At 35.5% G+C, this 18452-nt stretch overlaps 1 protein-coding gene across 33 annotated transcripts in view; it reads right to left on the reverse strand.

The window, feature by feature from the left end:
• PTPRD (protein tyrosine phosphatase receptor type D) overlaps positions 1-18452 on the reverse strand; it is a 397759-nt gene that overhangs the window by 70619 nt on the left and 308688 nt on the right. For 20 of the 33 annotated variants that reach the window (XM_051642269.1, XM_051642268.1, XM_051642258.1 and 17 more), the window contains 3 exons: positions 14180-14299; positions 11456-11553; positions 324-447 (listed from right to left, as the gene is read on the reverse strand). In XM_051642269.1, coding sequence (XP_051498229.1) covers positions 324-447; positions 11456-11553; positions 14180-14299 — 342 coding nt within the window. The remainder of the gene's footprint in view (positions 1-323; positions 448-11455; positions 11554-14179; positions 14300-18452) is intronic. The other 13 variants (XM_051642281.1, XM_051642270.1, XM_051642264.1 and 10 more) reach the window with 1 other exon arrangement.

Consider the following 18452-nt stretch of genomic DNA (forward strand, 5'->3'; position numbering starts at 1 on the left):
TTCCAACCCCTAACATTCTATGATTCTATGATTTTGTAGTTGCTGTGTAGAATAAGTATAAGTAAACAGCAACGAAAATTTACTTTAGAAAACATGTTGGCATACAAACAGGGACTTGATGCATTCAGTGGTATATGTGACCCTGCATCAATTCTAGTGCATTTGAATTACTGAGAATGAACATCAGAAAAAGACTGTCAGTAAAGGAATTTACTGGAAGTACTTCAATTAACACATCTTAATTTTACTAGGGAAAGATATCAGGAGGTAAAATAACACTGGAGTGTTTGATTTAATTAGCTTAACTTTAAAGGTTTCCTTACCTTCTATTGCTGAGAGTAGAACACGAGAATGGTCATAGGCAATTACATTCGCATATCTATTCTTTGGTTTGTTTACTTCCAGGTTAGAGTGTTCCCATGTGAACTGCTGACCGGGATCAATAGACTTCAAAAGACAAAGAAAAGAAAAGAAAAGAGAAGAGAAGAAAAGGAAACTTTTAGCTAAGGACTGTGTACTTGCTGTATTTAAAATGATTATAAGGCAAATGCAACCACAATTTACTCTGGAAATATTTTGCTTTTGAAAGAAAAATGTTACTTCCAGACACATTGTAATGTATTTTTTTCCTTGAGTCAAAAGTAAGAGAACAATTCAGGCATATTTGAAACATCAATGATCTGCTATTTGTGCATGTAACTATACAATCCTAGAATCACTGTTTCCTGCTTCCTTCAGTGTTCCAGGATGGAGTCACTAAAGCTTGTCCCACACTTTTATTTCTCACCAGTAGGAAGACACCAGGCTCTACTACCTACTTTTACCTCTATGGTTGAGGTATACATACAGCTGGGAAAATACAGAATACATAACTGATAGTACTTGAATATACCCGCTATGGCAATGGCTGTATGAAAGGTCATCTCACACTGAGAAGTTATAATTGATCACATATTGCTTAACTTACCCTTTCTGCAATAGAAAGAGACCTTAAATTTTTTTCACCAACACATGTATGGAAGTATGGTTTGTGGCTCATGCTCTTTGCTTAATCCTCATAACAACTCCTTATGCTAGGTTGCTGTAAATTATTAAAAAATAATGTCATATATAAGCAATGGGGCACTGCTACACTCAATTTCCAGTGGCAGACCAGCAACAAAGCACAGGTTGGAAGCTCCATTCTTCTACTACAGCATCAAGCCATCACTTTTTACAGCATTTATATTGACTCCTCCCAGGGTTACAATGACTATGAGTGCATATTATGTGAATAAATTTTAAGTGTGACTTGTAATACTTATTAGAGTAGGTATTATCAGACAATGAACATGTGCAAAAATTAATTAATATGATCTCTGAGGATGTACCCCTTCCATTAATAATTAATATTTTACCAGTTAGAAAACTGCTTCATTCTTCTGCATCTTTACATATCATATGCAATTTATTTATGTGACATTCAAAGCATGATTTTGCTAAGATTATTCTAAAAAATTCATTTTGCCTGGCTCACTGATAGGGAGGTCTTAGAATAATGCAGCATTTCTCTTTAGGAAAACCACGTCCTAGTACCTTATCTTATATACTAATGCCTTAGACTCAATTAAGTTTCATAATCGTTGCCAACTAATTTCCTTGAATTTTGCCAACTTTCATTACACTCTTCTGGAGCTGGACCTGGCTGAGCTCCCTTGTATAACCTAGCTGAGTTTTGCTGAGCAGAGGAGTGTGATGGTTCAGGTTCTGGCTCATCCTTTGTGTACTGCTTTACCTACAGTAGCACAAGCAGAATGTGTGGCAGCTCCTCCCTCAACAAGAAATTAAATGGAACTTTTTAGAAGAATCTTAGAATCATAGGGGTTGGAAGGGACCTCTGAAGATCATCAAAGTCCAACCCCCCTTCTGCAGCAGAAACACTTAGGACAGATCACACAGGAACGTGTCCAGATGGGTCTTGGAAGTCTCCAGAGAAAGAGACTCCACAACCTTTCTGTTCCAGTGCTCCATCACCTTCACAGTAAAGAAGATCTTCCTCATGTTGAGGTGGAACTTCCTGTGTGGTATTTTGGTGCCATTTCCTCTCATCCTATCACACGGCATGACTGAAAAGAGACTGGCCCATTCTTGACATCCTATAGACATTAATAAGACATCCCCTCTCAGTCTTCTCTTCTCAAGACTAAACAGCCTCAGGTCTCTTAGTCTTCCTCGTAAGGCAGGTGATCCAGTCACTTAATCATCCTTGTGGTCCTCCACTGGACACTTTTCAGCATATCCCTGTTCCTCTTGAACTGGGGAGATGAGAACCGGACACAATACTCCAGATGTGGTCTTATTAGAGCAGAATAGAGGGGGAGGAGAATCTCCCTTGACCTGCTGGCCACACAGTTCTTAATGCATCCCAAGATACTACTGGCTTTCCCAGCCACAAGGGCACATTGCTGTCCCATGGATAACTTGCTGTCCACCAGGACCCCAAGGTCTTTCTCCATGGGGCTACTTTCTAGCAGATCAACCCCTAAACTGTAACAGTGCATGGTGTTTTTTCTCCCCAGGTGCAGGACTCTACTTTTATGAACCTCTCCAGGTCTAGATCTCACTCAATGGCTGCCCAGCCTTCTGGTGTACTGCTTGGGAGTATGATGAAGGTTATAAAAATTTTACTTGTGGTTTGGATATTATTCACTTGAGTTGTATAGCTGTGTGTGTTACTAGCATTTCAAAAGTTGTTGTTAAATGGATTGCAGCTCTGATTGCATCTGACTTAATTTTCACACCATTTTTATCCTCAAAAAGATTTTGATTTTTACAAAGCAATAGTTGGGTTCAGAATCTTAGCAATTTGTGGGACGATGCTTAACATTTAACATTTGTTAAACATATGCTAATAATATTAATGTCTTATTATTATTAAGCTAGTATCTTAATAGACTGGTTATTAAGAATTTTTAAAAAACTGTTTATGGCTTTTTTCCAAGCTTATTGTATTTTATTTTCTTATATAGCAAAACCAAATTATCAACCAGTTGGTATTTTGCCACTTGAAAAAGTAGACATCATCTCTTTGCTGTGCTTAAGCATAAACATAACAACCTGATCCTTCCCATATTAGGGTTTTGTCCTTCTGCAACCAAAACATTGCATTTTTCTGACTACGCATTAAAATTCTTGTTTATCAATAAAGCAAGTGGTATTTTTATTCCATTTTATTTCAGCTTAGTTTCATGACAGTAATATTTTTCCATCCTCTGAGATGGATGGCTGTTAGAATTTTGAAGCAGGTAGTCACAGCTCAATTTAAAACACAAATATTTTTACCTTTACTGCTAAGTGTTATTTATTTCATCTAAGATTAAGAGAAAGAATTTGGACATATTTTCTAGCCCCGGGAAAAGGAGAATGAAATATTTAGTATATTTAAGACACATAATATACAAGTTTATCAGCTGACCAGCTATTCATCTATATATATAAGATTTGAAAAGCAATCAAATTTACATACTTAATTCTCTCAGCAAAAATCTCTTTTCTTTCCCCTTTTGAGTGAATGCAGGCGAACTTTCGCAGTATGCTTGTAGGCAAACTTGTCACTATTTAAAAAAATCATTAGTATAGGTTTAGCTCAGAATTCTAGCAATAATTTAGAACAAAAAAAGCAATTTTAAAATAAAGATAAAACGCTTGCAATATATTGGTACATCACACTCTAAATAAATTTTTAAATAAAATAAAATATTTGACTACGAGTAAAACACATCTATACTAATGTGAATACCTAGTCTGAATTTTTTGAAAGGCATCTATGCAAACATGCTAGCTAAAGAGCAGTTCACTTCCCCAAAATGAGGCAGAACTGCTCTGCATAGTTCTAGATGTAAAATAGGAGACACACTGCCTAATCTTTTAGATTTTTACCTACAGAACCCAAATATTGTGGAAACTACTTGACAATATAACATGTCACATACACTTTCTCCTAACATTAGAAAGTAACAGAATAAAGTGGCTGACTAATAGTACGCTAGTTTTGAGCCTGGAATGCAGAACTTCGGCTTTACCCTATAAACATGAAAAAAGATATACACAAATTGAAAAAAAAGCACACCACAAAGATAAATTATCTATTAATAATGAAAACTACTTGCAAACACAAAATGTTCATTTGCATATACAGTTGCACTTTGAAAAACATAGTCTAAGTAGGTTCTTACGAGTTACGAGAAAGAGATTCAATTCCATATTTCACCTATTTTTAATGTGACCTTTATTAAAGAGGATGCTACTTTTAAAGCCTAGCTTCAACTGTTCAGTATCATTCTTCCCCCTTTCACTCCTTAGTGTTTAAGTGATCTAAAGCTGCTTTTCAATACCAACAAAAAAAACAAACAGTAGCCTTCTCTGTCAGCTGTTTGTAGGAGTAGATGAGGATTTATTCATTACAGCAGTATACTATATTCCCCATTCACTTCTTTGCATGATGAATGGCCAGATGGTGTAATTCAGTGATTAATATTTAGATACATATGCAGACATAGTTAACATAAATTATGTCAAAACTAGGCAAATGGACTGAACTTTAATCTTTCCTGTTTTTCTCAGCAATTTGAACCACTTTGTAGCCTTACCATCCTCCCACAAAGCAGTGTTCTGGCAAAAGAAAGTTAATCTATATTTTTTTCAGACTTAATAGCCACACTGGAACAAAGAGTAGAGTGGTATTGGCAGACACATTTCAGAAGTGTGAAAGACCAATAACTCATGAATAACAAGTCTGTACTAACAGTTTTAATGACTGCTTTAATGGTTTAATGGACAGCACTTTAATAGGATTTCTGGTATATTCATTCTGAAAGCTTGCCTTCAATAAAGCTGTCATGAACAAAGAACTGGATTTCTTCATAGCCAAACTGTGTAGTATGGGTGTTTTGTGCAAAAGAAATAAAGATATCTGTAATACTGTTACTGCCCTCCCATGCTTTGATTAATCTTTCAGCTATTGTGTTCTAAATGGTTCGCTGCTGGGGAAAAAAAAAAAAAAAAAAAAAGAAAAAAAAAAAAAGTCTGATCTGTTACCAGGAAAAGACTTGAGCAATACTTACTAGCACAAGGCATCGTCCATAAAATAGTTCTTTGACTATGTATCATGGCAAGAAAAATGTGTTTCCAGATGAATTTCAAAGAACTCTCCTCAAGTAAACTCTGTACCTCCTCATTGTGAATTTTTTCTTTACAGTACTTAAAAAAGAGGTATGTGCTCTCTGCTGTGATCATAAGTCTTTCAGAAGTACATACTGGTACAGTCCTGGGAAAGCAACATGTACGACAAAATGCCATCCTTCCTGGTGTATGCTGCGGTATCCCTGCCTGCCCTGGAACAGTGCTCTACTAGGGGACACTATGCCGTCAAATTAAGAGCCAGTAGGTTTGTGTCTTTATGTATCATGGGGAATGTGAGTTACTGCATGGGTTTCACATGCCCAGAGAGGGAAGGAAGCATGTCCTGTAAAGAATTTCCCAGCATGGTAGGTGTGTTTGAGGCTCAAATAAAATAATCAAAAAGCACTGGGTAACAGAGAAACCTAAAACCAGGTAGAAAAAGAATCAAAACCACAAATTTGAGAGGATGTCACTACAAACAGACTCTGCACAACTGGTGAAAGTAGTCGGCTACCCATAAAAATTAACAATTTGATCCTCTTTTAGCAATATTGGCAATTGTGATGAGAAATTTGTATTATAGCTGATGAACCTATAACAGGATGCTATTATATAAGGGGAAGATCCACATTTTTTGCATTACTAAATCTTGTTTGGAACTCAAATACAAGTTTGAATCCAGGTCCTAAAAACAGTTCAAAAGGCCCAGATGAGACATTTCCTGTTGGCTCTCAAAGAAAATTGAGACAGCTGTCCAAGAGTAGCTAGAAGTATAACTAAGGTTTTTGGCAAACTCCTCTCAAGAACAAAGATTGCTCTTCTACAATATCAAGCTAAAATTTCTATGACCAAATGAGATAATGTAAAACATTATTCCAATGAAATCATATATATACATATCATTGAAGTATATTTAAGGAGAAAAACAACCATTATTTGAAAACACCTTTTTCAATTGCATAAAAAGCTTTAGAAAACCTAACTTTTTAAGAACAGTCCTACAGTTTTGTATTTCTTTGCCTCAAATCTAAAGCATAATCTGTTTATTCCCATCTGCAATTAAGATTTTTCGTATGTGCTATCATTACCAGTTCTAATACTGTATTGAAAACCGAGGATTACACCGAACTGTAGGAAAGAAATAAGTATTAGAAGAACACTTGAGTAATTAAAAACCTTCCTAAGTTTGCATATTCATGAATTTTCATGAGTAAAGCATCCTGTGGCTTTGTTTTAGATAGTACATGAAATACAGCAGCTCTCAAACAAACTTTTTAATTGTCTCATATCACTGGTGCTGCTTTAAATTTTCAGCATATTTTTAGACCACTGTAAACATTTATATTTTTAAGAAAGGAGTAGAGAAGTTAAATTTTTCATAGATTGCTCCATTTCTCTCCATAAAACCCCTAAAAATATTGCAAATGAATCTTTTTTTACATATAATGACCTACATAGTCTGCTCTTAAATATTTTTCCTTCCATAATAAGTGGAGTACTTTCATCTTCCTACACATTTCACTGATTTCCATTGGGTAAAATAAAGCTGACATTTATTATAGCATTTGACTCTCTAAACTGCCTCTGTGGAATTCCTTGACAAAATCCTAGCAAGGTAACACCACCTTTGTTTTATCTGAATATTCTTTTAATTATCTAAGCATAATGCTGTTGTCCCAAGGATATCCCATTCACTGCACAAAGGACAGAGATAATATGCTGCTATAAATCTTGACTAGTGCCATTTTAGACTCCCGCATTGGGTCTTTAAAATTCTCTGTCATAACTATACTGCTGGTTTGGATACTACCGTAAATGGAACTAAGCACCAAACAATCATGCTGAATGTATCAGCATATGTGCTATCAATAAGAAGGCAATTTTTCATTGTTCACTAACTACACTAATTGTGTCTCAATAAATGGAGCACACCCTATGAAAGTAAACTTGCAGAATACCAGTAAATTCTGTCTGTATTATTAGAAAAAGGAAACTATCGTAAAGATAAAGAATAGAAAACAAAATTTTTGCTGAGAAGAAATTGGTTATTGCATATGACTCACTATCATCTGTAATGATATAGCAGCTAAGCACAGTTGTTTTTTGGTACATTATCTCTTCTTCATGGACGTTCAAAGTGCTTTATATCAATAATATGTTTTATATGTGCTTCTAATATATAAAATTTATTGTGTTTTTGTGCCCACTGTTTATCTTGTTGAAGCTTGAGATACAAAATGATAAATGTACTAAATTCAGTAAATTGTCTTCTCTACACAAACCCTACCCACTCATACTGAAAAGCTATAATAAAACTTGTAATAGTACAGCAGTGTGGCATAGAGTCAAAATGCATCTTCATCTTTTCCAATACTCAATGTCACAGTAAAAGACTGAATGTAATTTACAGAAAGAAGCCTGATGAGGAATAACATTAAATTATATACTTCTCATAACATTGGTTAACCAGTTTACACACACAGGTACATAAAATAACACATATAGTCTGATAGTGTAATTTTGTGTTGCAGTGACAAGTTGTCACACAAAAATAGTATTAATCTGAATCTGCTTCCTTAGGGGTGTAAAGCTATGGCTATAGATCTTGGATAATAAATGTGAAATTATTTTACCCAAGATCCAAGAATCTGCTTTGGAGAAACAGATTTTCTGTTTCATGTTATAGAAGGAAATTACTTTTCAGACACATCTATTTTATTGCATAGAGTAAGCAGAACTTTACAGTTTGGATTCAGTCTCTCTCCATGGACACTTTATTGTTAAATTCTGAAATCTGAGCTAAGAAGGAGATACAACATAAAGGTCAGTTTCTTATGAAAAAGGCTTCTGCTTAGCAGCTGTCAAGTCCATATGGAATCTTGCATTACGTAAAAATCCCACTGAAACTGTCAAAGTCAGAAAAAGCTTTGTTATAATTAGTTGGGGTCAAAAACCTTGACTTTAAATTAGGTAATACAAAAGAACGATGTGACATGAAGTATATGTCATGCTAACCATGTATTTCAACATTTTGCTGAGGACTGAGGATTGCAAGCTAATAAGAAGTAATGAAGCATTATGAAATATTTATTTTGAACTAGAAATGAATTTCATTGAGAAGACGACATAGCACGATCTATGCTAAAACTACAAAACCACTTTATCCAACAGTTGAATTATAACCGTATTTAAATCTTGTAACAGTCATTATCTTTAAGGCCTGATCCCTCTTCTCCCATGAAATCTGGTATTCAAGGTAAAGTTATGAGAGAATATTATGATAGAAGCCTCCACTGTTCTCATTATCATCCCCTGAAAGAGCTGGGGTAAGATAAGCCCTGAAGAAGACACTGTGAAATAGTTTCTAAAGACTTGTAGCGGTAGGAACTCCTCCAATTAATGATGAAGCTTAGAAAACATTACAAAGCTGGAAGATGGTCTACACCAGAGAATACACTTCTTTTAGCAAATCATAGAAAGACATGGTTTATATGGCTACTTACTACTTTTTGCAATAACTACTCTTCCCACTTGCCACATTAGCCTGAGGGCTCCTTTGAGAACCAGAATGCAAAGGGATGTAGTTAAGACTTACTATTACTTTAGTGGCAATTTCAGATTTCTTTTCAATTAGATTTGACACCGCACAAAAAGGAACATATTATCAGAAAACAACCAAAAACCAAAACAAACCAACCAACCAAAAATAAATGAACAAAACAACCTAACAACAACAACAACAACAAAAACCAACCACAAAAAATGCACACTGAAAAATACTCCAATTTAAGAAGCTTTGTGCCAGATAAATAGGGAATAGTGGGCTGAGTCTGGGATTACTTGTAGAAATCAATTCTATCTTCTCTCACGATCCACATCTACAAAGAAGTTTTATTTAATCTTCCTCATTAGAGTTCAAAGACCTTAGGGGGTATAGCAGAAGGTATAAATCAGCAGAGGAGACATCATGTAGATGTGTGACTTCTGTGAGAGTACTTTTTTATCATTTAAAAGTAGTGAATAGACTCGGAGGTTTCTGTCTGTCTGAAGAGAAAGTGGGAACAGGCAAGGAAGCAATAGCCTTCCAAAAGGAGAAAACTGTAGGCAATTTTGATCAGATATTCTGATCAAAAGGCAGTGGATGGAACAGGAGGAAGGATGGAACAGAAGCAAACATTCAAGTACTTCTGAAGAGCTGAAAATGGTGCATATAACATAAAAATAAGTTTGAGAACTGTGAATCAATTATTTTGAAATGGCTACTAAAGTAGAATGTTGTACACAATAATTGAAACATCATTTTGAAATGGAGCTGACCTTGAAGTAATTCTACAAGCTGGACAAGAAGTCAGTGTTCATCAGGAAACTGTAGGTATTTTTTACTTTACACTATCACAAAGTTGTCATAACTGTTGCTGTATCCTATCAGTTTACTTTTGAATAATTTCATCCATGCAGTTGAAGCAATTCTATAAAAAGTAAAGTAAAACAAGGGAACATCAAAGAGGAAAGGATATAATGGAAAAAAAAAACAACAAACCAAACATTAGTGGTAACTGATGAAAAATGTTTCCCCAAATGGGAGTTAACTGGAGGACTTTACTACTATTAATAAAGGTCAGTGGTTTTCTGATACATGTTATACCTTTAACTCTTGAAGATGAACAGTATCTCTTTTTCCTTCTCTATGACCCATTCAAATGTCATCTGAAGTGATAATAACTGAACTGTTACCATCTGTCCCCATTTCTGCCTTGAACCTGGATAGCTGCTTTCAAGGGACAGTAATGAGGACTGCTGCTGAAAGAGAAGGTCAAATCCCTGACTGCTCCCTTGTGCTGGCACTAGAGCTCATACAGCCATGTGGTGAGCTAGTTTAGGGAACTGAAACAACTGAAAACAGTAAAAAAAAAAAAAAACCACCAAAACAATTAGTTTTCAGATGAATCTATTTCCTGAGATAATCTTTGAATAGCTGCACATGCAGTAGTGCCAGGATTGGCACAAGAGAGTCAACACACAGCCAAGACAGGGAGGTGACTTAGGATGATCAAACTGCAACCCCAGCCGTCTGTGTACACTAGAGCAGGAAATGAAATAGAAGTGCCTTTCACTAATTGTGTTTCAAAATGGATGAATCCTGGACTAGATGGAAAGCAAGTGGTATCTCTAAAGCTGGGATTTTAAAGATAGATGTTGAATTACCTTGGACAAAGCAATGTGAATTAAATTTTATTTTTTATAGGGAATTTCTTACACAGGTATTCCAATAGTAGTTGCAACTGTAGTGTAACAGTAGCACAACAGTACATTGGGCATTTACAGGGTCTCTGTTAAGACAGCTGTCACATGTAGAACTAACATATGAAAGTCTTCGTCAGTGTTTTTATTGCACTGTTAATCTTCATATGAACCTCCAAATACAATGAATGTGCAATCCATTAAAAAATGACAGTAACCTAAGTTTTTACTCCATATACCATGCTAACAATGCTTGGGGAGTTTTAAGCAAGGATTAGTGACACAACAGACTACAAAAAAAATACTGTGTCAGTGATTCCCCTAGAAGCCGTTAATCCTTGGATCACTGACAAGACTGCCTATAGCTGTGTTCTTTTTCTGATGGTTAAGTACATACTTTATTCACAGAATTTCAACATAGACTATACTGCCACAGAAGAAACACTGTAGTTTACTGTGTTTAATAGATAGCTATATAAGTTCCTTTAGCCACAAATTACTGACATGAGAGGCTGCTACTCTCCACAGTATCAATGCCTGTCTGGGGTGGTATACTCCATGGATTACTGATGAGGTGGCTTGTAAATGTTTCCTCTCTTTAAATTAAATTCTTTCATGCTCTTCTAGGCCATCATTCACAGATTATCAATGCACTATTGCTGACAGGAGGAAAATACTTGTTTGGAGCTTGTACCATATGTGTCCTGACAACATTACAGAGGAGGTTTCTTAAAAAATCTAAGGCTCTTTTAACTGCTCAGTACATGAATGTATATATTAAAAAGAGTAAGTGCTGTTTCATTCACACACTACTTCAAGCATATGCCCATGGAAACTGCCTGAAATGAATCCTTATAAAAAGAGAACAGATTGTTACAAACAAAGAAGTCACCTCACCAAAGCAGTCATTTTACAAAGAGAACTATTTTTATCATGCTTTTAATATCACACAAAACTGGCACCATAAGGTTGGTACATATCAGAGAAAAGTCTGGGGTAACAGAAAACATGACAATTTAAACAATTCAAGTCATCAGAAAGTGGGGGAAATTACCTCATACTCCTGTGAGAACTTCAAATTGTCATTTGCTTTCAATCTTTCAATGTGATCTGCCAGTTCTAAGATAGGTATTGGGGGATGACTGGCCATACCTGTTGAACAAGAAATATGAACAGAATTTAAAGTAAACTACAGTTATGGCATTAATTTAAAACTTAGAAAATGCAGTAGTTAGAATGGCTAGAAATGTGTAAGTAATAAAGATGCCATATGTGAGAGCAGGCAAATAGTTTGGTTACTCAAAGCAGGACATGCTCTGGATAGATGAGCTCTGAAGCCAAATTAAAAGAAGTCACCAAGCATATTCCCAAAGCTAACATTCCTAGTGTAGAGGAAAGAGTTACTGTGATACGTGTGACTGAGGTTAGCTAGGCATGAAGAAATGAGACAGTTAGACCTGATGTTGACCTCTGCTTTGAGTAATGACTCTTAATGTCATTTCAAACTCCTTCTCCTGCACTGCATGAAATGAAAATTCCATTGAATTAGATGAGGAAAGGTGAGCTGAGAAACAAACACTGAAAGAACCCTAAAGAGGAAAGAACAGTATTTTGACAGAAAACAAAGTGACTTATGCATAATCAAGAAAAATGAACTTGGAGAATGAAGGTTACCGAGGTAACCAAAGACATCTGAACCTGCAAAGGAAATGGTAAAAAACAAAGAAACCTCAAACCAACACAAAACAAACTTACAAAATAAATAATAAACCATGAAATGGATAGATTGAGGATTAATAATAATGCATCAAGGTATAGAAGACTGACTACATATTCTGACTGAATTAGAAATACTTAAAATATTTTGTGAAATTTTGAGATGACTGACATTCACATGCAGCTATGAATGACTAGAATAACATGCACCATTACTTTTAGACAACAGTCACTGAAGACAACATTGGACATCAGACAATTAGAACTTCAAAAATGTTTTCACTAGTAGCAGATTGTAGAAGCAGGGGTTGTACGGTTTGGCTGGAGACACATACTGACTGTGCTAGTACCTTAAAATACATCTAATGTGAAACCCCATTTATCAACCCCCAGAAGTACCTACAATCTACTTCAGGTGTAAACATCTTTGTCCACTGATGCAGATACTGAGTGAAAAAGAAGAACAACTGAGAATCAGAGTCAGAGATGGGTGTGGAAGGGAGTACAGGGAAAGCAAAGTAAAAGAAAGACAGAAAAGATGTGGGGTCAACTAGAACAATCTGCCAGCTGAAGATTTGCCAAACAAAAATTTGTGAACATGTTTGTTTCATGCTATTAGTCTTCATGACCCTGCTCCAAAATGTTTACATTCTTCTCTTCATGCTTTATACTATTAAACCTAAAATGAAAGTGAGTTTTTAATTGCTCATGGGAAGAAATCAGAGCTGGCTAGAAAAAATAAGCTAGTGAACCCCAGGATCTCTTGAAATTACAAAGGAAATACAATGATGACTCAAGGGGGCTCAAGCTGGAAGCCACGTCACACAACGCAGTTTGCTTTGTCACCGTGAATTTCAAGAGCATGCCTAGGACAGTTAACTTGCATTTCCTGTAAAGGTAACTGAAAATGACCATGTGGTTACAACATAGTCACAATATAGTATACTTGTTGGGTTTTTTTTTTCCTTCCTTCCTTCCTTCCTTCCTTCCTTCCTTCCTTCCTTCCTTCCTTCCTTCCTTCCTTCCTTCCTTCCTTCCTTCCTTCCTTCCTTCCTTCCTTCCTTCCTTCCTTCCTTCCTTCCTTCCTTCCTTCCTTCCTTCCTTCCTTCCTTCCTTCCTTCCTTCCTTCCTTCCTTCCTTCCTTCCTTCCTTCCTTCCTTCCTTCCTTCCTTCCTTCCTTCCTTTCTTTCTTTCTTTCTTTCTTTTTCTTTCTTTCTTTCTTTCTTTCTTTCTTTCTTTCTTTCTTTCTTTCTTTCTTTCTTTCTTTCTTTCTTTCTTTCTTTCTTTCTTTCTTTCTTTCTTTCTTCTTCCTTCCTTCCTTCCTTCCTTCCTTCCTTCCTTCCTTCCTTCCTTCCTTCCTTCCTTCCTTCCTTCCTTCCTTCCTTCCTTCCTTCCTTCCTTCCTTCCTTCCTTCCTTCCTTCCTTCCTTCCTTCCTTCTTCCTTCCTTCCTTCCTTCCTTCCTTCCTTCCTTCCTTCCTTCCTTCCTTCCTTCCTTCCTTCCTTCCTTCCTTCCTTCCTTCCTTCCTTTCATTTTAAATTCCTATTTTCTTTTTTTATTTTTTTGACATTACAGGCATCATACTCTCATATGAGTCCAAAATAATGTCGAGTAGCACAGGCCCTAATTCTTCTAACCCTAAACATATATATTTATATATTACCTTCATAGCACATCTGTGATGGTAGGAGATTACTTAAAGTAGCTCTTAAGGCAAGCTGTCAGTCAACTAACAAGGTAGAATATTCAGATATAATGGGGAGGTTTCTTATGAATTTCAACAAACAAATTAGTCTGTAAGCACTAATTCATTTGAATAATTTCTGATTGTCTCACGTTATCTTAGAAATTTTGGGTAGTAGAACTTGGTTATTCTCAAAAGGAATGTGGGTGACAGTCATCTAATAATTACACCGATTGATCCAGATCAAGCACCCCTATGAAAAATATATGAGTGAAAAGGCACAAAAGAACTCTAGATTGATCTAGAAATGGAGGTGAACTGATGTACATCTAAAACAGTGCTTGAACAGAGAAAATAATAGAGACAAAGATGTTTAGACCTTTTCGAGCGAATCGTGGGAGAGAGTTATTATCATATAAGGACTGAGTGGTAGTTTGGCTAGAGAGGGAGGACACAGAGCCAATCAGGGAGGCGTAGGGGACTGAATTACTGCTCAAAGCTGTAAAAAGTAAAAGCCAATTGGTAATGGGAAACAAATTAGTAACAGCAGCAGATCATCATAATCAATCAATCTTGTACATACAGGCACTTCAGACATGCACAAAACAGCGTCTGGAAACTCAACTAAAAAGATGTTTAAAGGTCTGGTTACTCTATTGTAAATATACGGACATAAAATCAAAGAGAATGAGACTTGCTCATTACATGATGTACCTGACTACATCACCAGCACCATAAACACATCATTAGCTTACTGTAAGGAATTTTTTTTTAAAGATGCTGAATATCTATTGCTTTTAAAATTATTTTTGTTTATATGTTCCTCTATATGTCACTTGACATTCCTAAAGGGAGATTTCCTGTTAAACACTTCTGCAAAATTAAACTTAACATAAAACTTTATTTTCCAAGGAAAAAAAGCAACTACTTAAAACTGCAGAAACTGGCAAATTTTGACTGCATATAACTCTTTTCTCCACAAGTCACTTTAGGCATTTACAATGGGATACTTGCTAACTTTCCCTAAATAATATTTTGCAGCTAAAATATGAAGCAATTGCATTTGATATATTTTCATCTTTAAATATATGAAATGAGTTCTACTGAGATGATTAAAGTAGCTACTCTTTAAAAGAACTGCTGGGGAACTTCTGCTATGTAATTACTCTATAAATCATAAGAAGCATCTTAACAGAATATGCTATGAATGAACATTTTAAGATCTCATCATATCTCATGCAAAAGCATGAGGCTCCTTCTGAGCTTAACGTGAGTTGCATGTGAACAGCAGGTGAACTTGACTCCAAAAAAACATCCAAAATACAGATAAACACACTTATTGTTGCAGTTACAAATAAGAAAATACACTTATTTGCTAACACACCTCCACATCAACCAACATATGCTATGAAGACACCAAAAAATTAAGACAAAATACAGCTAAATTACAACAGATCCGGTGACATGGTAGAAAGTCAAAAGAAACATCATGCTGAAAACATGCTTTCAAACTTTTTTAAAAGAAGAAAACAAAGATACTAAAACAGTTAAAAACTCAAAAAGAAAAATAAACACACTACAAACCAAACAAATCCAAGAGCCACTATATGCAAAACACAGCTAAAATTTTATCTATAAGAAGCTTTTATTTCCAGATTTGGTAGAAAATTGCCAAATGTGATTGAACTTATGCACCCTAGTAGTAACCCCTCCACATGAATAAGGTGAGAATGTATGATTTAAAGACAGTGTAGAATTATCTTCTCGTTGATCTGTGGTAAATACATGACCAAGGAACATCAGATACCACGTGTGCCACCATTTCAAGGAAGAATTGAGAGCAAGGTCAGAATTCACCTGCACATTAACAGACATTAAACTTGTTAAGTACACTACTTTACCTCACTGAAACATGGGGGGTTTTTGGCCTTGTTTTTAGTGCGTTAAATTAGAATTTTGCTTGTTGTCAGGTTTTTACCATAAGGGTTTTAAAAAACATTTAAGAAACACACATTTATTTACAACTTTGGACTATAGGTTGTTGTGCCTACAATACACAAGAAGGAAGTTGGAAATTAAAGTGCGTAACTGCTAGGATACAGACTAAAATCTCGATGCACTGAAAATGGGACACTCTATATTCACAGAAATTTATTTATGAACTAATTTATATTTCAGGTCCACACTGAATTAACACTGTGATTTTAGAAACTGATGTATTACATTCTCATTTGTATTCAATAACACAGAATTCTCTCTCACACACCAATCCATATTGATCACGATGTTGGTCCTTTACAGAAAACATAAAGAATCAGTAACAGTGACTACCATTACTTAAACTTATCTAAAAGGTGGAAAGAAGCATGTGTTGAAATTTGGACATAGGAAAATTGAAAAAATGAAAGATTACCCTGATTCAGTAGGAATATGGCATCCATGAAAATTTAACAAGGATGCCTTTAGTATACTTGACAATAAAAATCACTGTTATTTTATTTTATTTTCATACAGTTAAGACCTAAGCCAGAGTGTCATTCTATATCCTGTGTAGCAAACTAAATTCACAAGATTGGCTCTAGAGGAATACGTTGTTCTGCAATAGCTATTCTAAAACAGTTAACCAATGTGCATATAATATTGTAAAATTAAGCCACTTGTATTCCAGAAGTTTTGTACCTCAAAACTAGACTAATTATCCTGGAATGAAAGTAATTTTTGTTCTGCATCAAAGACTTTGCTCTACAAAGCAGCCCTAGGGGCTGTGTAGCTTCGTGGCAGAAGTCCCATCTCTGAGCTGGTGTACAAGCCACCTACACTGAGAGAAGGTGAGATCTAGTTTTCAGACCCTGAGCTAATGTTGTTCAATACAATAACATGTTGCAAAACTATGGCCTAAATTCCAGCAAAAAACCCAAAAACAAATAACAAGACAAAACCAACAAAAAACCCAACAAAAATTCTTGTAAGGAGCAGAATGTTCAACTCCATGTCCCAGCTAAACAGATTTTTATTTCTTCTAGGTTTGAAAGCAACCAACTGGGATGTCAGAGAAGTGCCATTTGCACTCTGATGCCTATACTTCTTTTAGATGCCTAAATCCTTTATGTGAGTCAAGCACACATGAAGAGCTATATGTAGGATTACTCATGTGAAATGTCTGTTCCAGTCTGTATTTGTTATGTAGACAAACCACAGTACTCCCTCCAGCATTAACATGATACTTGTAAACAGAAACTGTGTGGATAAACTAAGTCAAGACATTTCCTGCTGTCTTGCAAAGCAAGTGACTAAACCCTGACACACCTTTTTCCACATCTGTTATTTGTGCCTTTTTCCTCTGAACCTTTTCCACCCTTTTTCTGCCTTGGAAAGGCAAAAAAAAATCTTGGAAATTAGTGGAACTTCCTTCAGAACCCAGGGAATAAGTGTACTTTGAAAGCTTACTTATCTAATTAAAAAAAACAACAGTCTTTAATTCAGAACTGTAATAATTCTATTAATTTTGCTTGTATTTCAAAGTTAGTAAGAGATAATGAGATAATTGTTTAATTTGCACCCAATTACACAAATTACTTGTAAGTGTGACACATTTTATACTTAAAAGAGGAAAAAAAAGTCACTTTTGAGCCATGACTCAATTTAGTTCTTTGACTGATTGGCATAATGCGCTCTTTGCTTGAGCCTGTACCTCTAGTAACATACACAAGCTACTTAACATCAGTTATTTTCCTCTATGGGCTTCATCTTTTGATGAAACCTTTTGTGAGGGCTTACTTATTACCCATGGCCTACCTTTGCTCTCCTATGTGGTATAGACACTTCTAAAGTTTGCAAACCACGTTAATTATTTTAATCCCGTATTTCATTGGAAACTTGTAGAATGGGAAGAATGTGACTGACTTTTCCTCAGCTACTCCAGTTCTGGGAGAATGACAGATTTACAAATGAGATCCAATATACTACTGAGAGATTGGATATTTTCATGTTTACTCAAAGAAAACTTGGCACAGTTGTGACACACTCACTGGCATATAGGCTTATCTAACAAACATACACTTCTGGATAACACATATAGACATGAGATCTTGTTCTCAGATACAAAACTGCTGGCTATTCCAAACTTCAAGCCAAAATGTCAAATTTACTCCATAAAGTGAAGAGTGAAGCCAGAGATTAATTTGATCCTTCCTGGACAAGGTAAGACAGGAAATCTTTTAGGTAATTACTAGATTAGCGTATTGACAGGAAAACAAAAATGAAAGGAAAGCAAGACATCTGCTGTGCTGGTAGTTGAGACTGGGGGTTTTTATCACATCTTCATGATGAACTGACAATTTTACAACAAAAACAACATAAATGTGCCTTAAATAATTGCTTAAATGTAACCAAAGAAAAAAAATAATGCTTTCCCATTCTTTCTTAAAAAAAAAAAAAAAAAAAGCTTATTGGGAACATGTTGTCCATGTGGTTAGAAATTTGAATTCAGCACAAGAGTTGCACTTTTATATTATTTTGATAGTTTTAGATGATCCAGCCTTTCCTTACACAAAATATAAGTTTGATAGCATTTTTGGAAAAAGGCTGTTCAGAAATCTTCTGAAGCATGAAAGTTTATGATAATCCAGAATTTTATAGGAGTGTCTCATTCA

The sequence above is a fragment of the Apus apus genome, chromosome Z (genome assembly GCF_020740795.1).
Source record: "Apus apus isolate bApuApu2 chromosome Z, bApuApu2.pri.cur, whole genome shotgun sequence".
In the NCBI taxonomy this organism is placed as follows: Eukaryota; Metazoa; Chordata; class Aves; order Apodiformes; family Apodidae; genus Apus; species Apus apus.